Here is a 17,491-nt window from a genome sequence, read left to right on the forward strand (position 1 = left end):
TTTTAGCTTTTTTGTTGATTTTTTTTTTCCTTTGGTTATTTGTTTTTCCTGTGGACAGTCCATGTGTGTATTATTGAAGATGTCCAAGAGAGACATATCCCATTTGGCTCTCCATTGGCTGGAATTCACAATTCTCACACTACCCTCGTTTTCGGATTGGGAAATCCTATAGTGCAAAATCCTGCAAGGCAACATATAGAGCGCACAAGGGCCATCGATCTTTACAATAAATGGTTGAATATAATCCGAGCTTCTACAAATCCTACTTGTCCATTGTTTGGATAAAAATCCGAACCGTTCATTGTCAAGATGAACGGTCGGATTAACCTTACTATACATGTGGTGCAGGAGGTGCACTACAGCACCCCAGGTCCCTCTTTTTCCTCTCTGTTTATTTCTGTCCCTAAAAGGCATTGGATACACATTTCATGAGTACTCAGCTACATCTTGTCATGAAACAAAATCATTGGATGAAAGATGGGCTCATTTCTTCTTGTTTGGAACTGACTTGACAGCAAAAAGGGCATTAGGGCAATTGGTATTCTGAGACCAAGGGATGGGGGTACAGTTTTGCAGCCTACAAATCAATCTGCTTATTATACAAATATATAGTATGTACTTTAGTACTGCAACAAAAAACCTAGTATTTTAAAAGAATAGAATCCTCATCGGTCCTTAAATTGGGTTCGGATTCTCCGTAGTCCTTATCGGTAAGAGTTTTTGAGTAAATCCAAAATTGAATCGTTAATTAATACAAATGTATGATTCAGACTTAGACTGTCCCGTCTAATCCGAAACTTGGACTTGATAGGATCCAAACGCTAGTTTAAACATGTGAAGTCTTGAGCTTTTCAGCGAAAGAACTTTTGGTAGTAAATGTTTGTGTTTGTTGTGCATGTACCTATGAAGGAAAACAATGAAAGATTCTCACACTTAACCTCAGATACATTATCATATCTATTGGCTTAAAGCCTTAAACTGCAACTTCTTGATTGATGGATTAAGAAGTTAATTGTGGAAGAGAATTGCACAAAGAGGCATTAGAGGAACCGCATAGGCCCCTGCCACTGGATTTTTTTTTCTTTCACAATTGGTTTGACTCATGGTGGCTCACAAATTAGGATTTGGTGATGCTGTTATGCAGTTACGCACCACAACGCTATAGGGCGGCCAAAGCTACATCGTTTTGGCCTTCCTCCTTCAAACCACGACACTTCTCTATTTTTATAGTTGGATTCTTTTGTGTTTGCCAATTACGGTTAGTAACTTTAAGTCTTCGGTAGCCCAAACAAAACAAAAAGTTAAAGCCTTCTCCTCTATCTCTATCTCCCTCTAACTCGTACTCTCTATAATTGCTTGAAATTACGGTATACATGAATCTTTCATAGATGATCTTGCAATTTGAAAGAACGCTGATTTCAGTTTGATGGATCGTTAAACTACATTCATTATATTCTGAAGTGTGATCAAATTTAGTTTCTACATGGATGGTCGCAAGACGCTTTTGACCAAAACGGGAAGAAAATTACTCAAGATACATATAAAGTAGCTCAAACAGTTCTTACCGCTAATAGTGAAAATAGATAATTTTTCACGTATGTGAACACATTGGTTGGATAGATATGTATCAATGATGCTGCAATTTGTACCTGTGGAACAGCTGGTTTGTTTGCCGACTTAACACATTGTTTTTCATTGAATGGAAAATGGACATTTCACAATTATGGAGTTGGGGTCTTGTTTGCTTTGCCTTGAAAGGGAGGAATCTATCTCTCATCCCCTTTCTGAGAATGATTTCTTTCCAAGATCAGTCAAGGCTAAAAAATGTCGTTTGCATCCTTGTCTTTTGTAATCTCCTTTTTCCTTCATTTTATATTCTCTGTGAAAAAAAAAAAATCATTTATTCATGCATGTTTTTCTTTCTTCTTTATTTTTTTGGGTTCACAGTGAAATTACTACAGTGGATGTTGATGCTGCGGTATCAATTCGAACCCAAAACCTCCCCCGAGCACTTAACTGCTGATGTATGAACACTCGGCTTCTAACCCGAGTTAAAATGCAAAGAATCCATAAACAATCTTAAGTATTCCCTCCGAAAGTCCTTGTATGTAATGGGATTTTTTTGTAACGTCATTTTGTTAGACATTCACAAAAGACCGCCCTTCCCTTGAATTGAATAAGCTTCTCTCCAATTCACTATGTGAATCGAAGGATGGAGTTCTTGATGTGTTGAGTCTCACCACGAGTGCCTATAATCTAATATGATCCGTTTATTTTATAACCGATCAATTAAACCAGCGATGAAACCCACAATCCCTACCAACACTGTCCAAAAATGCGATAAGTATTTTCTTTGACGGAGCGATACGAAAAATCAAAACATGAAACACAAAATCAAAAATTCAAAGTTATGGTTGTCTTATTTTGCCTTTCATGCAGCTGTCCTTTGCTACTACTATTATATGAGCAGCTAGCAGACGCCCATAACGTTTCCTTCAGTGTGTGCCTTAATTTGCCCCTTTGTTTGGACCACACATGACACCATCCACACAGCTAAGCCATGGCTGTAGGAGGGGCATGATCATGAGTTGTTGAAATTCCAACTTCCTATGAGCATCTCCAGTCGCAGTCGTCGTTCATTCTTTTACTTAAATTTGAGTAAGAATTTTAATTCATTTGAAGTACTGTAATTAATGGACGAACTTAAATCTAACATTCGTTTCGGTAAAACCTTGTATTGTTATCCATTTGAGATCCATGAGAAAACAATCTTGTAAATTTTGAGTCTCCTGTATTCCAGTAAAAATTTAAGTAAAACTAAACATGGTGTAGATTTGAGTCGATCGGGAAGTAAAATGACTTTACTTTTTATTCGAGTGAAAACACAAGGATTCTTGAGGCTCCAAGTCCAACGGTAAGGTATTCTTCGTCTTCAATCCGAGGTAGGATAGTCCAGACAAGAAAACACTCTCCATAGTCTCAGGTGGAAGTCCTTACGTACCTATGAAGGTTAGAAGATTTAGAGTGACCGCTAGCCTATTGGTAGAAGGAAGTCCCCATCTCACTTGTCACAGCAGGTGACTGATTGATTCACGCATCAGTACGGAGTGAATTGAACGAATTCTGAATCAAAGCTCTCAAATTTTTTGCCGGGCCGGCCAGGAATTCAGGTACCTTCTTTGCTCGTAATTTGCTAATCGGTCAACTATTTCCTATTTACTACTAACTAGCAAAGTACACTTTTGAAGTATATCTGGAGATGTGCGCGTACATCTTTTCCCCAGTTTTGCCCAGAAAAATTGTGAAAGAGCATAATTCGAGTAGTATATATTGTTAACTACTAGTGCAATTAACACCGAGCAAAGTGAATACGGATTGACCCTACAAGAATTGATAGTACAGGCTTCAAACTTAATACCTACGAGCGAGCAAACCTCTAAGGTTGTACGTCTTAACCATCAGGCCAACAACCATTGGGAATAGTACGTTAGCAGCGAAACGTTCTGCACCTCTCCAATTTTTCCGTTGGATAACTAGGTTTTCGTACTGAACTACTGGTTAGACAGGAATCCCTTTCTACATCATTCATATGGTAAGATTAACGTGATTTTTTTTTGAACTAATCATCCGTCTCTGTGAGAGGAGTCTAAAAGGTACAAAATTATAACCAAAAGCAAAAAAAAATTCACTAAAGATGAAAAATATCAAACAGCCGTCTTTTTGGAGCTTAAGTGCCATCTTATTTTAATTTTTTCAACATCGGTCTATATTTTTATATTTTTCCAATTCGTCTCAACAACGATTAACCCCTAAAATTACGTCGAAAAGCTAAACAAAAAGTTACGAAAAATAAAAAAAATACCGAAATAAGTTCCGAACTTATAAGTTTAAAAGAACGCAGCCTAAGAAAACTTAACAAAAGGTACATCAAGTTGAGAGTTGGGGAGGGGAATCCAACCAAAGGTTGGATGGAAAAAAAAGGTAAAATGACGGCCCTGGACGTGTTTTGATAATTAATACCCGCCAAGGACAAGTTAAGAACATTTGTTAGTGCTGAAAATGTCCTTGGCAATCATTTTTTCAAAAAAAAAAAAAATGAACCAAAGTCCAACCATCTTAGGGGCAAAGCCCAAACACCCTAAAGACCTAAAATGCCCAGATAAGAAAATGAAGCCCGAAATAGCCAACCAAGGGCCAAGCCCAACACCTAAATAGTATATCAAATGGGCCAAGCTCAACCCAGCCCCAAGACCTAACCCTAAACCCAAAACAGCTCGACACCAAACCGCATCACCCAACCGCCAGCCACCACCACCCAACTAGCATCTACTGCAACCAAAGAGAACAAATCAATGGCCCGTGTCGTCGCCACCCCAAATTTGACACCCTTCTTCAACTACCTTCCAACAAACTTTTTTTTTAACTAACTTTTAAAATATCAATTAATTTTTTGTATACTTTAAATATTATTTAACCACCTTCTACCCACAATCTTAGGGTTCTACCCAACTTTTGGTCCAACGGCTCTAATTTGGACCGTTACTTTACTATTTAAAAAATTAATAAAATCTGTCCTTCGTAGTAATATCGATCGACATCCCCAATCTCTCACCTCACAGTCCTCTGTTATCACCCCTACAGCATAATCATTGATAGGTATGAGCCGATCACAGACCATTCCAGCCCGGCTCGGCATATTCCCGCTCGGATTTCTACGGGGAGATATGCTTATTCATGGAACCCTCTGTAAATAAGTTTTTCTCTTCTACGAGACCACCGAGCAGAAGAACTTACCTCAGTTCCAACAGTCCAAGACCCATGGGTATGTATTCTCAATCCTAAAGGGGTTGGGAAAGCTAAGGCTATTGGACCCGGCTGGTGCCATCCTTATCGAAGGATCCTAATCCCAAAGGGATTCGATCTCCGAAACGTCCATAAAATGATATCCCCTTGGCACAAGGGGAAGGTACATTCTTCTTCACAGACCTTCCTCTACTGCAAATTAAGCTTCTTCCTCAGTCACTTCAACTTCAAACTTCCAATAACCATTCCATATTTTGCAATTTTGTTGGTGGATTACCAGTGAGATCCCACCAAATTCGTCCCGATTGACTCTGTCGTCAGCGCGTGCAGTCTGCCGAGTATGCCAAAAGCAATTCTCGCAATACACTTGTCCTCGATGCAACACACGGTATTGCTCCCTTCAATGCTACAAATCCCATAGCCTACGCTGCACCGAATCATTCATGAGAGAAAATGTGGTGGGAAAGCTGCAACAACTGCAAACTGATGATGCAGCTAAACGTAAAATGCTCAAGCGGTTCCATTCGGAAGAAGAAGAGGTGGATAGCATGGATGAGGATGATTCGACTTTGTCGGAGGTGACCATGGAAAAGATTCTGTCCGGAGACCAAACACATTTCGATGATCTAACCGCAGAAGAAAAGAAACGTTTTCAAAGAGCCGTTGCTTCTAGAGAGCTGAGCAAGTCGATCGAGCCATGGGAACCATGGTGGTTGAAGCTTTCTGCTAGAAAAATATCTCTGAGTCGAGAAGGGACACAACTCGTCCAACCGCTTTCCAACGAAGAAACGGTGACCTCTACACGACATGGCCCGGAAAGTGATCCAGCGCACAACATTCCGCGCCCAGCCTTGAAACGCCATTACCGCCCATCAACAAGTTCAGCTCAACCGAGCCATCTCAACTACTAGCTGTTCACCTAATAGACATCATATATACCTACTGTTTCACTCTTAGACTCTACAACGGGGATTGGCAATCGGATCCCATAGGAGCATCTATGGTCGTGTCGAGTGTATCTTCCGTTCTGGGTGAGGGGGTGGACAGCCGGAGTCCGTATCAGAAGCTCTCTCTCATTGCTTGGAACAAACTTGCTCCCCTGCTTTCAGACACATGGGTGGTTTGCGATTTGGATCGGATCTTCTAGATGACGTAACAGCTCTAGTTTCTCTTGGGGGTGCTGCTCTAGTCCGTTTGCTTTGTGATCTCCGGAGGCTGGTTCAAGCTGCGGAGGGAGAGCTGAAGTCTGAGAAAAAGCGGGAATCAAAGAGGGGAGAAATCAGGAGTGAGCTCAAGCTTGCCGAGAGGAAGATTTTACTTTATCATGTGTTGGGTGCATGAGCAGCCCAGAGAAGCTTGGCGTTCGATGGCAGCCATTGTGAATGCAGAGAAGGGTTCGGCTATGGGATTTGCAGGCAACAGAGGAGGTGCTTTGAGAAAGCAGAGTAGAGTAGAAAGCCAGGGGTAAGGCTCTGATTGAGGAGCTTGAATGAGTAACCATGTCACAAGAATCCATACATTTTTCTTCTTGATGCTTTGTTGTGTAGCCTAAATAGCAACATTAGTAATTGATGTACTAATATCAGCGAATATGTTAATTTTGTTGTGCATTGCATTATCATGCTATGCTTGCTGGTAAGAGCATCTCCAATAGACTCAGCAACCCTCCCAAATCATCAAACCCACGAGCGAAACCCATGAAATTGCTTGCCCAGCAGCCTCACCCCGCCGCTCGTCTCTTACCCGTTTGCTACAGTACCTCGTCATCACCAGCGAGGTACTGTAGCACTCGCGCCCTCTCTTACTCTCTCTGGAGTGTCGGGGTTTGTCTGGGGTGTTAAAATTCTGGCGACGGTCACTGAAATCATGGGTTTCCGGCAGAGCTCTGAAATTGTGGGTTTCCGGCGAAGCTCTGAAATCGTGGATTTCCGATGAGTGTTGTATGCAGATTCGCGGTTTGAAACGCAAATTGGTTTGTGGATTGCACAGATTGTTGCTTTGTGAATTTGATTGGTGGGCTGGTGGTTTGATTTGTAGGGTTTCAAGTGAGGCTTTGTGGGTTCAGTTTTAAAGAGACTGAGAGAGGGGTTTCCGAACCAATTTCAGTTTTAGAGTGAAAATGGGTTATAGCACAATTTCTGGGTTTTGGGAGAGAGAGAGAGGTGTGACTGGCCGTAGAAGGGGAAAGAAAGAGTGGAAATGGGTTTTTTTTTTTTGGAACAGAAGTGAAATTAGGTTTTGAATAGCCGAATTGGTTAGGCTGTTGGGTTCTGAGTTCTTGTAAAGGGCTAGCACAATTTCTGGGTTTTGGGCCTTTTGGATATTCTTTTTGACTAGAATTAGATTGAGGTTATTGGAGATGTTCTGATCAATGAAATTTTGGTGCTTCATCCAAGGCAATAATTTCAAGTGAGAAAAAAAAAAAACGGATTGAGCCTTTGTTACTCTAATACAACAAATTGACTGACTTAGGCCATCTCTAATGAACAACATTAAGGGTTAAGTTTGCTCAGAATTAGCTGACTCGGTCAGTTAGAAAACATTTTTCACGTTTTTGTTCTTTAATTAATGGTGTTGTTAAAAGCTGAGTTGACACAATCCAATACAGAAAGTCTACAGCCACCGCACCAAAATGCGGTGGCCAGCAACCGCATGCCGTATGGGGTCCACTCCTGGTCTCACATGGATGACCTGAGCCGTTCAATAATTAAAAAAAAAAAACCAAGTGAGTATCGTGGAATAACAGCTCGATCCGATATGTGTAGGTGCTCTGATCAACCTTCTCATCTTTGGAAAATCGGAAAAAATGAAAAGATTAATTTTCTGGTGTACAGAAAGATGAGAAGGTTGATTCGAGAACCTACACATATCGGATCGAGCTAATGTTTTGTGATGCCCACTTGGTTTTTTTTCTAAAATTATTGAACGGCTCGGATCATCCGTGCGATGCCCGGAATGGGTCCCACACGGCGTACGGTGGCTGTAGCACGGCTCCTATCCAATATTAACTGCAATGTTTACTGTAGCATCACAGGCAATGAAAGAACAGAAAGTCTAAGCTTCCCGACCAAAAATCCCGATCGGAATCCCGACGTCCCGTCGGGCACATTTCGGCCACCGGACGGCCGATCCGAGCCGTCCAAAAATTCTAAAAACAAATCTGACTTGGGCTTGCGTGGGAATAAACAGCATCCAACATGTATAGATAGCCGATCCAAACAATCCATTTTTGTGGTTGGATAAGCCAAAAATGGAGTGTTTGGATCAGCCAAAAATGGAGTGCTTGGATCGGCCATTTACACATGTCGGATGCCATTTATTCTCGGCAAATCCACTCGGTTTTGTTTTTTAGAATTTTTGGACGGCTCAGATTAGTCTTCCGGTGGCCGGAGTGTGCCCAGCGGGGCGTCGGAATTCCGATCGGGAATCCTCGATCGGAAACTGTAGCACCACTGATGAAAGAATGGGAGGAGAGAGGTACACACAAGAGGGAGGGAGGTCAATGTGTCAGCCGAAAGTCAGGTGAGTCTGGTGAGGGAGCGAAGGAGGGAGGTCAATGTGTCAGCCGAAAGAAAGGGAGAGAGGGAGGGAGCCCACTGATTGTTCGTAGACTTCGTAGTGTCATGTCCCAATCAACTTGACCAAATGTCCGTTTGCATACGTGAAAAAATAAGTACTTATTTTATATTTTCAAACTCAAAAATAATATAAATGAAATATAATTTTTTAATTTTTTTTCACCGTATAAAAGATCTCAATGAGATCTATCAAACGAGATTCATATTGCTAGAAAAATTATTTACGTAAATACATGATTTTTAAGTTTGAAATTGTCTTCTTAAAAAATAAGTACTTATTTCCGTTTCCGAAACGGGGTTTTACACTATCACACACCTTAACACACATTTACTTCTTAAATTTATACACCTTTAACAAACAAAAATAGGGACTCATTTTATGCACTTTATATTATATAACACACAATTATTAATGACACCACTAGAGATGCTTGTTGGCTGGCACCACACTGGTGTCCTTAGTTCTTGACTTCTTGTTTGTAGATTATTGCTTGGAATGGTGCTACTAGTACAGATTTAATCTCTGTACCAGCAAGTACAAATGACTTTTTAGACCTCTTTTGGGTTTTAAAAAAATTATCAAAATCGCTCATTTTTGTTTAAAATACTTTGTTTATGATTCTTGCAAAAATTAAGCTCAATCCAATATCGGTAAAGACATTTACAAAATACTCCATCTAACTTTGTCACAGAATTCAGGCCTGAATTCTAAAACAAAATTGAATGTTTTGAAAACGTCCTTACTAGTACCGAATTGAGCTTATTTTTTACAAGGACCATAAACAAAGTATTTTAAATAAAATAAGAGACTCCAATCTTTTTTGGTGACCCAAAACATGCCAAAAAAACGCTTGTACTTACTGGTACAAATTTATGTCTCTACCAGTATCATTACGCTATCGGTTGTGTGCGCCGGAAACCGCTTCATCAATCACATTTAATTCTTTTCTGTGTTTGTCAATGCTTTTAATAAGTCGTTCTTGCATAATGGTGCACATTTATGGACCCAAGCTAAGAACTTTATTTTCATTCAAGGAAGCCGATTTCTGTATATTACTTTACTATCTTGATTCTTAAAGTGTAGATGCAAAAGGAACCTCCTGCCCAAGATTTTGAGGTTTTTAACCTTTTGACATTAACCCAACTTCTGGAATTTGATTTTGGTTTGATGAGGAATAGAGTTTCCATGACGTCCAACACGCTCAACGGATCAAAAAAAAAAAAACACGCTCAAGATTTTTTCATTTGTAGTTTTGGTCCTGCTGCGCAAAATTTCCTATTTTTTAAGTACTTATTTTTCAACTTTACGAGACTAATCATTCTCTCATAATACATCACCTTTAATTCAAAAAATAAATACTTATTTCCTTAGCGGGAGCGTGGCCGTTGTCTCTCTTTTTTCTTACTAGTATACAGAGTATATCAGATACAAAAATGCTACACACACAACCACTTCCACACAACAACTCACCCAACTGCTGACGTTATGATGACGTCATTAAAAAACGGCGTCGTGCTGTTTCGGTGCAATTATGGGCACATCAGAGGTGCCGAAACCATTGTTGTACATTCCTTTTTGGAAACTACTGTGAGTGTTGGTTAACGACCAGTAATCGGGCTGTGTGCCGAAATCACTGACCAATGGGTCGTTTCATTGGCTTATGCTAGTTTGGGGCTTAGATGCCGAGTAGACGTGCCGTATTTGCTAGGCTTAAATGTTAATAATTGCCTATGCTTATCTACTGATGTTACTGGATGTTTAAGTTTCATTTAATTAGCATCCATGTCTCACTAACACTCTTGGAATCCATTTTGGGTTCCAATTTTGCAGGACTAGAGTCAGAGTCCACTACGGGTCACGTTTTGGTGGTTGTGTCTCACTCGAGCATACTGAGATGAGTTCAATCATGTCTTTGTTCATATGGCACGGCCAATGGAGAGAGATTGAAGCTATTCAAGTGGAGCATATCAGGAAAAGTATCACACATCTTAGTCCTTGGTTGATCCGAAACTAGTATCAACACTAGCTATGGGACCAATAGCTTTGCAAAGACTAGTGGAGACTCGAAAAGGCAGTAAATTAAAGAGATTGAAGCTATTCAAGTGAATCAAAGGCCAAGGAAAATGATTAATTTGTTGTAGTTTGGAATATCAATATGTACTAAGCTTTGTAATATCAAGTTGTAGTATTGCGAAACCTAACTTCATATGTAATTGATAATTGTGATGAGAACAGCCAGGCGTGGGTTTTAAATATATTGTATTATGGTTTCGTTGTGAATTGATAATTTGGCAATATATTTTGGCTATGAATGTGTCTTGTGAATGGTGATTTAGAATGAGAAATGCTCGGGGTGGACATAGACATGTTAGGATGTCAAATTGGCTGTTTTTCTTTTTTGCTCCCGTTTTATGTTGAGATCATGATATTATTATTATTGAACATGAGATTCTATTCGATTTGACATTATCATATTGTGGGCGGAGGAATAACAGTCATTTGAGTTTTTAAAAGCTTTTTCTGGAGTAAGATTTGGTCAGCAATATCAATACTAGAATCATACTAATGTATTTGGTTCTGGAAAAATTTCGGCATAATCTCCCTTCTTTTTTGGTCCTAACCCGACGTCTCGCGTCTCAGTCAGTTTAGCAATACCAACACCAACAACAGAAAGATTTGTATGTTGTATTTTCTAAAAAATTCGACAGAATTTTCCTTGTTTTCAGTCTAGCCCGACGTCCCAATCAGCAATAACAACAGAAAAAAGAGCAAACCAACAGTTCAATTGCAATTGAAACAGAAGTTTTAAATTTAGCTAACATGAATACATAATGTTTTACAAAAGAGGCATGAGCCGAACATCATCAACATCGTCTACCCTAAGCTATATTACAAGCAAAATGAAAAAGAAAAATCCTAAGTGTCGTTAACATCTCTTCTTGGCTAGACGCTCCATACACCTAGGGGAACTTGATTTTGGAGTTGTGGAACTGCTTTGTGCTCTCCCTCTTGCTGGGATAGTAGCAGTTTTGATGATCAGAGAAGTAGTGGTTTTGATGATCTAGATGTAAAAAGGAGATCTCCCTCTTGCATAGCTTTGTCCTTGCCCTTTTGCATAGCACCATTCAGAGTGGTGTCGCGGCATTCCTTGTTCTTGATCGTGGTAGGATTCTTCTAAAAAATCTGAAAGTAGATAAACAACTGATCAGCACACTAAGAATAAGCATACCGTTCAACATCTAGCCAAAAATTTGCCAACAATGTATCATCCTACCTAAAAAGGGTAAACCCTCACGGTAGCATGCTCAAAACACATAAGAATACAAATCCAGTCAAAGAAGCAAAATTTCCACAATTGGATGCCTGAAGTTAAACTAATCGTACACTAGAATGTCAAGTATACAAGACAAGACAAGAACTAAACTTTTCATTTAACAAAACAGAACTGTTACAATGAATGTAGAGTATACAAGACACAGAACTATACTTTTCAGATGACAAATCGGAACTATTACAGTGACATTCAAATGTGAGTGAGCGATACATGGACACCTAGATACATGGATTTTTTTTGGACAAGTTCATGCTAAATTTGGCTACAAGTAAAATTATACAGCAACAAACAACAATATCTATATACTAAATGGATGAACGAGCAGATCAAATCCAAGAATGAATGCCATGTATTGATATAGTTTGGTGAAGAGAGATGTTATGGCCCTTTTCTCAGAGTTCCCCAGAAAGCAAGCTACGTTATTATGTACATATTTCTCAATGTTTTCACTTTCTCCAGTCCCTCACCTAGAAATTTCCAACTGTAACAAGCTCTTCTATTAATCAGTCTGCAACGATTTCTTAAAGTGTGTAAGCTCACAAGCAGTCCACCTCCACACATGAACATGGTAGTGCAGTACTTATCACTGACCATAACAGGTTATGTTCTATATGATTGTATTCTTTGCCTCACCATAAGATGAGAGGGAAGGTCTACTTACTAGCAATACAAAAGAGAATTAGCATGCCAAAATACTATTTTTCACCCAACCAAACCAGCAGCCGTTGACTGGACAATGCAGCGTTCATGGTCCTGAATTCCAGTCTCCACCTTGCTCATATAGTGAGAATGGAGATTTACAGAATAAAACCATAACTTCAGTAGCTCCAGCACTCTAAAAAAGGGAAGAAGGTCCTATAGTCAAAGCAGCTGCTGCTGCTCATTCTCTACTGCTGTTCAGTCAGTCCAACTCAGTGTGTTGTTGAGCCATGGCAATCTCAAGGGCACGTTTAGTTGTATCTCATGCCATGCAGTTGGTATCTCAAATCGTGTTTTCTCTTTGTTTCACAATCCTACACTTATCTTTGTATAGAACTCATCACTCCAAGATTTCTGTACTCCAATCCATTAATCGTAGAAACTCTTCAATACATGTAGGTGGCGATTCGGTACTACAAACTTGCACCTAGTGATAACAACAGAAGATGCAGCACTGACATGATGTCTTTGAGGAACTGTGGAGACGACTATCAAAAGACTTACAAACAGGGCCTAAATAAACATGAGATGGAGACAGTGAAAAGTTTGGGGCCTGATAGACTCAGCATGTTCAATACTTCTCATTGAGCAGCATTTCAAATCAAAATGCAGGGGCTACACAGCAGTTGCTGATAAAACGTCTTGGAACTGCTAATGTTGGGTAGCTTATGTTTTTTTTGCTAAGCAATGGGTACCTTATGTTAGTAAACCAGCGAAGTTGAGGAAAAATAACGAGCAAGATTTTACTGTCAAATGCCAATCCAAAAAAATGGAGACTTAACTAGTAAAAATGTGGAGACAAATGAAACAATTATGGAATAAACATCAAGAGAAACGGCATCCGAAAACCTGTATAGTAACTGATCTAATTTATGTTCAATCAGAATAGAATGATTTCAAATGTGCTTCTCCTTTCATTAGGGCCCAGTGATACCAAGTATTAGTGAAACAAGATGACAAAACATATACAATTATTTACCTGCCGTTGCCGTTGCTTGAGGCACAACTTCTCTGAATTTGCCATGCCAAGCACCTCTGATCGGGTCTGAGCCTTGAATCTGTGGGTGGCAACTTCTTCTGCATAAAGTTACTTTGGGAGTCAAATAGAATTTCAGGGATTGACTTTGAACACCCACCGAAACAATTTAGGGGTTTTTTTTTTCAATAAACTGAATTTAGGTTTTTTTCCCAGCAACTCAGCAATTAGTTCAAGGAGAGAGAGAGAGAGACCTTCGTGGTGGGGTAACGTCGGACTGCCCAGAAGTCGATTGTGGTGGCGGTCGCCGGCGGTGGGTAGCGCTGCCCTAGTCTGCGGTGACTAAGAGAATCAGCCCGAGATAGGGAGAGGGTATTTGAGAACAGAAGACTTGGGGTTGGGTACCGGTGGTGGAGGTGCGAAGCGTGGTCACCGGTGGAGGTGGAAGCGTCGTCGCCGGTGATGGTGGTGGTGGGAGCAACCCTCTCTCTCGATTCTCTTCTCCTCGTGAACGTGGGGATGGAAGGAAAAGGGCGTTCGTTTCAGGAGCTGGGGTTTTCATTTTCATTTTTTTTTAAAATCAAAACGACGTCGTTTTGATGACGTCAGCACGTTGTGTGAATGGTTGTGTGTCCGTACGTTGTGTGTCTAGCATTTTTGTATCAGATAGAATTAAGAACATTTTTTTTCCCTTTTCAAGATTCAGCAATGCAATGGCTCAGCACGTGAGCATAAGAAGTGGACCACCAAAAGAAGATATTGTACCATTTCGTATGGAAGTTTACTTCTACACTCCTTTTTGAAAGTTAACTTCTACACTCTCTTTTTTACGACATACATTCATTTTTTTGTTTTTATTTGGTGTGAATTTACTCTATTGCCCCTTAATGTATAAAAAAAATGAACTTATGAAAGATTAAAAAGATAAATTCACATGAATAAGGAAAAAAAATTGAATGTATGCAATAAAAATGAGAGTGTAAAAGTCAATGCTTTGTATTCAACTCAGGTAACAAGAATTCAATTAGCTATCATTATGAAAGGATAAGAATCGAGCACTGATAATAGTCCAAGAATTCAATTAAACTTATCCCCTTTTTTTTTTTATCCTCAAACTTATCCCTCTTTCTCTGTTTTTCCTAAAGTTTATCCTTCCCGGTTTTGGGGAAAATATTCAGTGCCCGACACTGGCACCACGTGCCCCGCCTCCATGTAGTCCCAAGACAAGCGTGTAAGCCTCGCCTCAATGTGTGGTGAAAAATAGGTTTAGACACTACGTGATAATTTAGGGCACAGAATAATCCTTTTTCGGGTTAAACAGGACTAGTACTTTGGGAATATGGTTTAGTATCTAAACGTGTGAAAACCCCCGAGCCCCCAAAGCTAAAAATTCTCCTAACAGCTCCTTTAATTTCTGGGTAAGTGTGAGAAAAGAAAAGAAAGGAGTATATTGTGACTTATTTGAATAGCTAGCAAAGGTAAGAAATGAGGAAAATTGATGAGAATTATAGAAACAATATTTTGTTTTTGTTTGTTCTCACAAAATCTCTTCAATTGTGGTGAGAGGTTTTTTTGAGATTGTCTCCCTTTTGCATAATCCAATGAGCCTCTCTCTCTTCTCTCATGATGAGAATGTTTCAATAATTTCCTTTTGTGTCTCATTTTCAACATGTACAAAAGGGTGGGAGGGATTTGGTGAAATGGTGGAGAAATGAGTGTAGCCATTTGACTGGAGAAGTGACTGGCCATGGTGGTATATGGTCATTTTTGGGGAATGGTTCAAAGCCATTTTACAATCTGCGATAAGACGTCTGTTCCTATTTTAGATTTTTTTTAAGGAACATATTTTAGATTATGATTCGTAAATCAAGTATGGAAAAACACTAACCTGATTGGACAATGGTAAAAACTTTGATCAAATTTATTTGATGAGCAACAACCCATCATACTTCCTCCGTCCCAATTTGTTTATCCAATTGTCGAAATTCGTGTCTTTAAAAAATATATTTATATCTTACATTTATAATATTTTTTATGATTTTGTATAATAAAACTAATTGAGATTTACCAAGCTAGATTCAGATTGCATATTACTTAAACGCATTTCTAATTGAAAAAGAGAATTGCTATTGGTACCGATGGTACCGTAGAGAAAATGCACCGACGGCCACCGGACGGCCGATCTGAGCCGTCCAAAAATTTTAAAAAACAAAACCGAGTGGGCCTTCGCGGGAATCAATGGCATCCGAGGTGTGTAGGATACTTGATCCGAGCACCTCTTTTTCGTATATATACGACGAAAAAGGGGTACTCGGATCAAGTACCCTACACACCTCGGATGCTATTGATTCTCGCGCACGCCCACTCAGTTTTATTTTTTAAAATTTTTGGACGGCTCGGATCGACCGTCCGGTGGCCGTCGGTGCATTTTTCCTACGGTACCATCGGTACCAATAGGATTTTCGATTGAAAAATTATAGACAATTTTTTTAAAAGTCAAACGCTCTCAAAAAGTTAAAAAGGGAACAAACAAATCGGAGCGAAGGGAATAATACCATGACCATTAGTTGCTTTCAAGATAAACTTCATAGATACCTACATTCGTTTAATTTAATTTTTTGCACAAATTTTCATTCAGATAGATACCTATATTCGTTTAATTTAATTTTTTGCACAAATTATATGCAACAAATTGTCAATTGAAACCGTAATAAATCTCATTGCGCGCCGCATAATGGACCACATGAGAGGTTCTCGACTTCCTCTAAGGTCTAATGGTTTTCACAAATGCAAATCGTTGTGTTCGTAACATGGCTCCACGCAAGTCAGGAATCGAAACCCAATGCCATAGTAGAATCCTAGTACCCCAAAGGGCCCAAACCCATAGAAATTCCACAATCCCCAGACGCGGAAAATGAAACTCAAAATTGATCCCAAAAGCACCCAAAAAGTTCACCAAAACTGTACTTCAATACATCTTCCTATAACAATCAAATGTAAATGTACACTTTCATTATAAAAAAAAAAAAACAGATGTTTAAGATTAATTAAACAATTGATTAATCACAAACATTTGAGTCTCTCGCCACTTCTCGCCGGCTCTGATTTACACCTTGTGAGTACCCAACCCCTACCAATCCCCCCTCCTCCTTCTTCCCCTGTTTCCATTTTCTTGATCCCACCATCAATCATCGACCCTTCGATTTCTCCTAACCCACCCAAATTCCCTTCAATTACTCGATCCATTCTCAAATCCAGAGATGAATCTCCGCAACTGGGTTCTCTCTCTAACGTCGGTCCCTCTCCTCCCCTGTTTTCCCCTGTTTCTTGCCCCCAAAATCTGCTCGCTAGCGATGAAGACTTATATGGAGCAGACCTACATCTCGTCAACAACAGCGCGTTCCGCGGTGGAGAATAACAATCAAAGCCCTCAATTGGTAATCCCACTCTAAATTCATCTTCATCTTCTTCCTCCTCCTCGTCTTTGTGTCCTTTGTACTCGTCGTTTCGATTCGATTCCATTTCCGGCGAACCGGCCTTACTCTTTCGCGAACTTCTGCAATACCCAAACGGGGAAAACCACTGGCATTTGCCCCAACCGGGTCGGAGCGATCTGGGTCGGAGCCTTTCCACGAAACGGGTGCAAAACAGAGCATTTCTGTTTACCCATGGGCAAGAACAGGGGAAACGGGCAGGAGATTTGGTCTGGCGGCCGGAGTTGGAGTTGGAGCTGGAGGGGGGTTTGGATGATTGGACTTGGCCGATACAAGTTACTTTCGGTGAAGAGGGTTCAGATTGGGTCTCCATTGATGATGAGTTCCTTTTGCGTATGAACATTGGGGTCGAACGGGACCTTCCTCTGCTTCTGGCTACGGTGTTGGTTCGTAGGAATTTGATCATTAGTGGGGGTGGAGGTTTCTCTGTCCTGCTTGGACTCGACGTGGGCTGCTTTGTTATAATCTTCATCTCTCTCTCTCTCTCTCTCTCTCTCTCTGTAAGTGTATGTCGGTTCTTCTTCCTTGAGAAGATACAATTTCTATCTACTCTGCCTGTCTGTATGTGTTGTTCCTTTGGGCTGTCTTGCTTGTCTTTGCTGTGGG

General features: G+C 40.1%; 1 protein-coding gene, 1 long non-coding RNA gene and 1 pseudogene across 2 annotated transcripts; 1 reads left to right on the forward strand and 2 right to left on the reverse strand.

The window, feature by feature from the left end:
* Positions 1–309: 309 nt before the first annotated feature.
* LOC131327867 (uncharacterized) lies at positions 310–6,740 on the forward strand (annotated as a pseudogene).
* Positions 6,741–11,167: 4,427 nt separating this feature from the next.
* Positions 11,168–13,959, reverse strand: LOC131326629 (uncharacterized). The gene is made up of 2 exons (XR_009200063.1): positions 13,395–13,959; positions 11,168–11,565 (listed from the first exon to the last, which is right to left on the reverse strand). It is a non-coding gene; the product is annotated as an uncharacterized LOC131326629 (long non-coding RNA).
* A 2,495-nt stretch (positions 13,960–16,454) lies between these two features.
* On the reverse strand, positions 16,455–16,913 carry LOC131327868 (uncharacterized). The gene has a single exon (XM_058360994.1). It carries the CDS (start codon positions 16,911–16,913, stop codon positions 16,455–16,457), a length of 459 nt encoding a protein of 152 aa, XP_058216977.1.
* Positions 16,914–17,491: the final 578 nt, after the last annotated feature.

The sequence above is a fragment of the Rhododendron vialii genome, chromosome 5a, assembly GCF_030253575.1.
Source record: "Rhododendron vialii isolate Sample 1 chromosome 5a, ASM3025357v1".
In the NCBI taxonomy this organism is placed as follows: domain Eukaryota; kingdom Viridiplantae; phylum Streptophyta; class Magnoliopsida; order Ericales; family Ericaceae; genus Rhododendron; species Rhododendron vialii.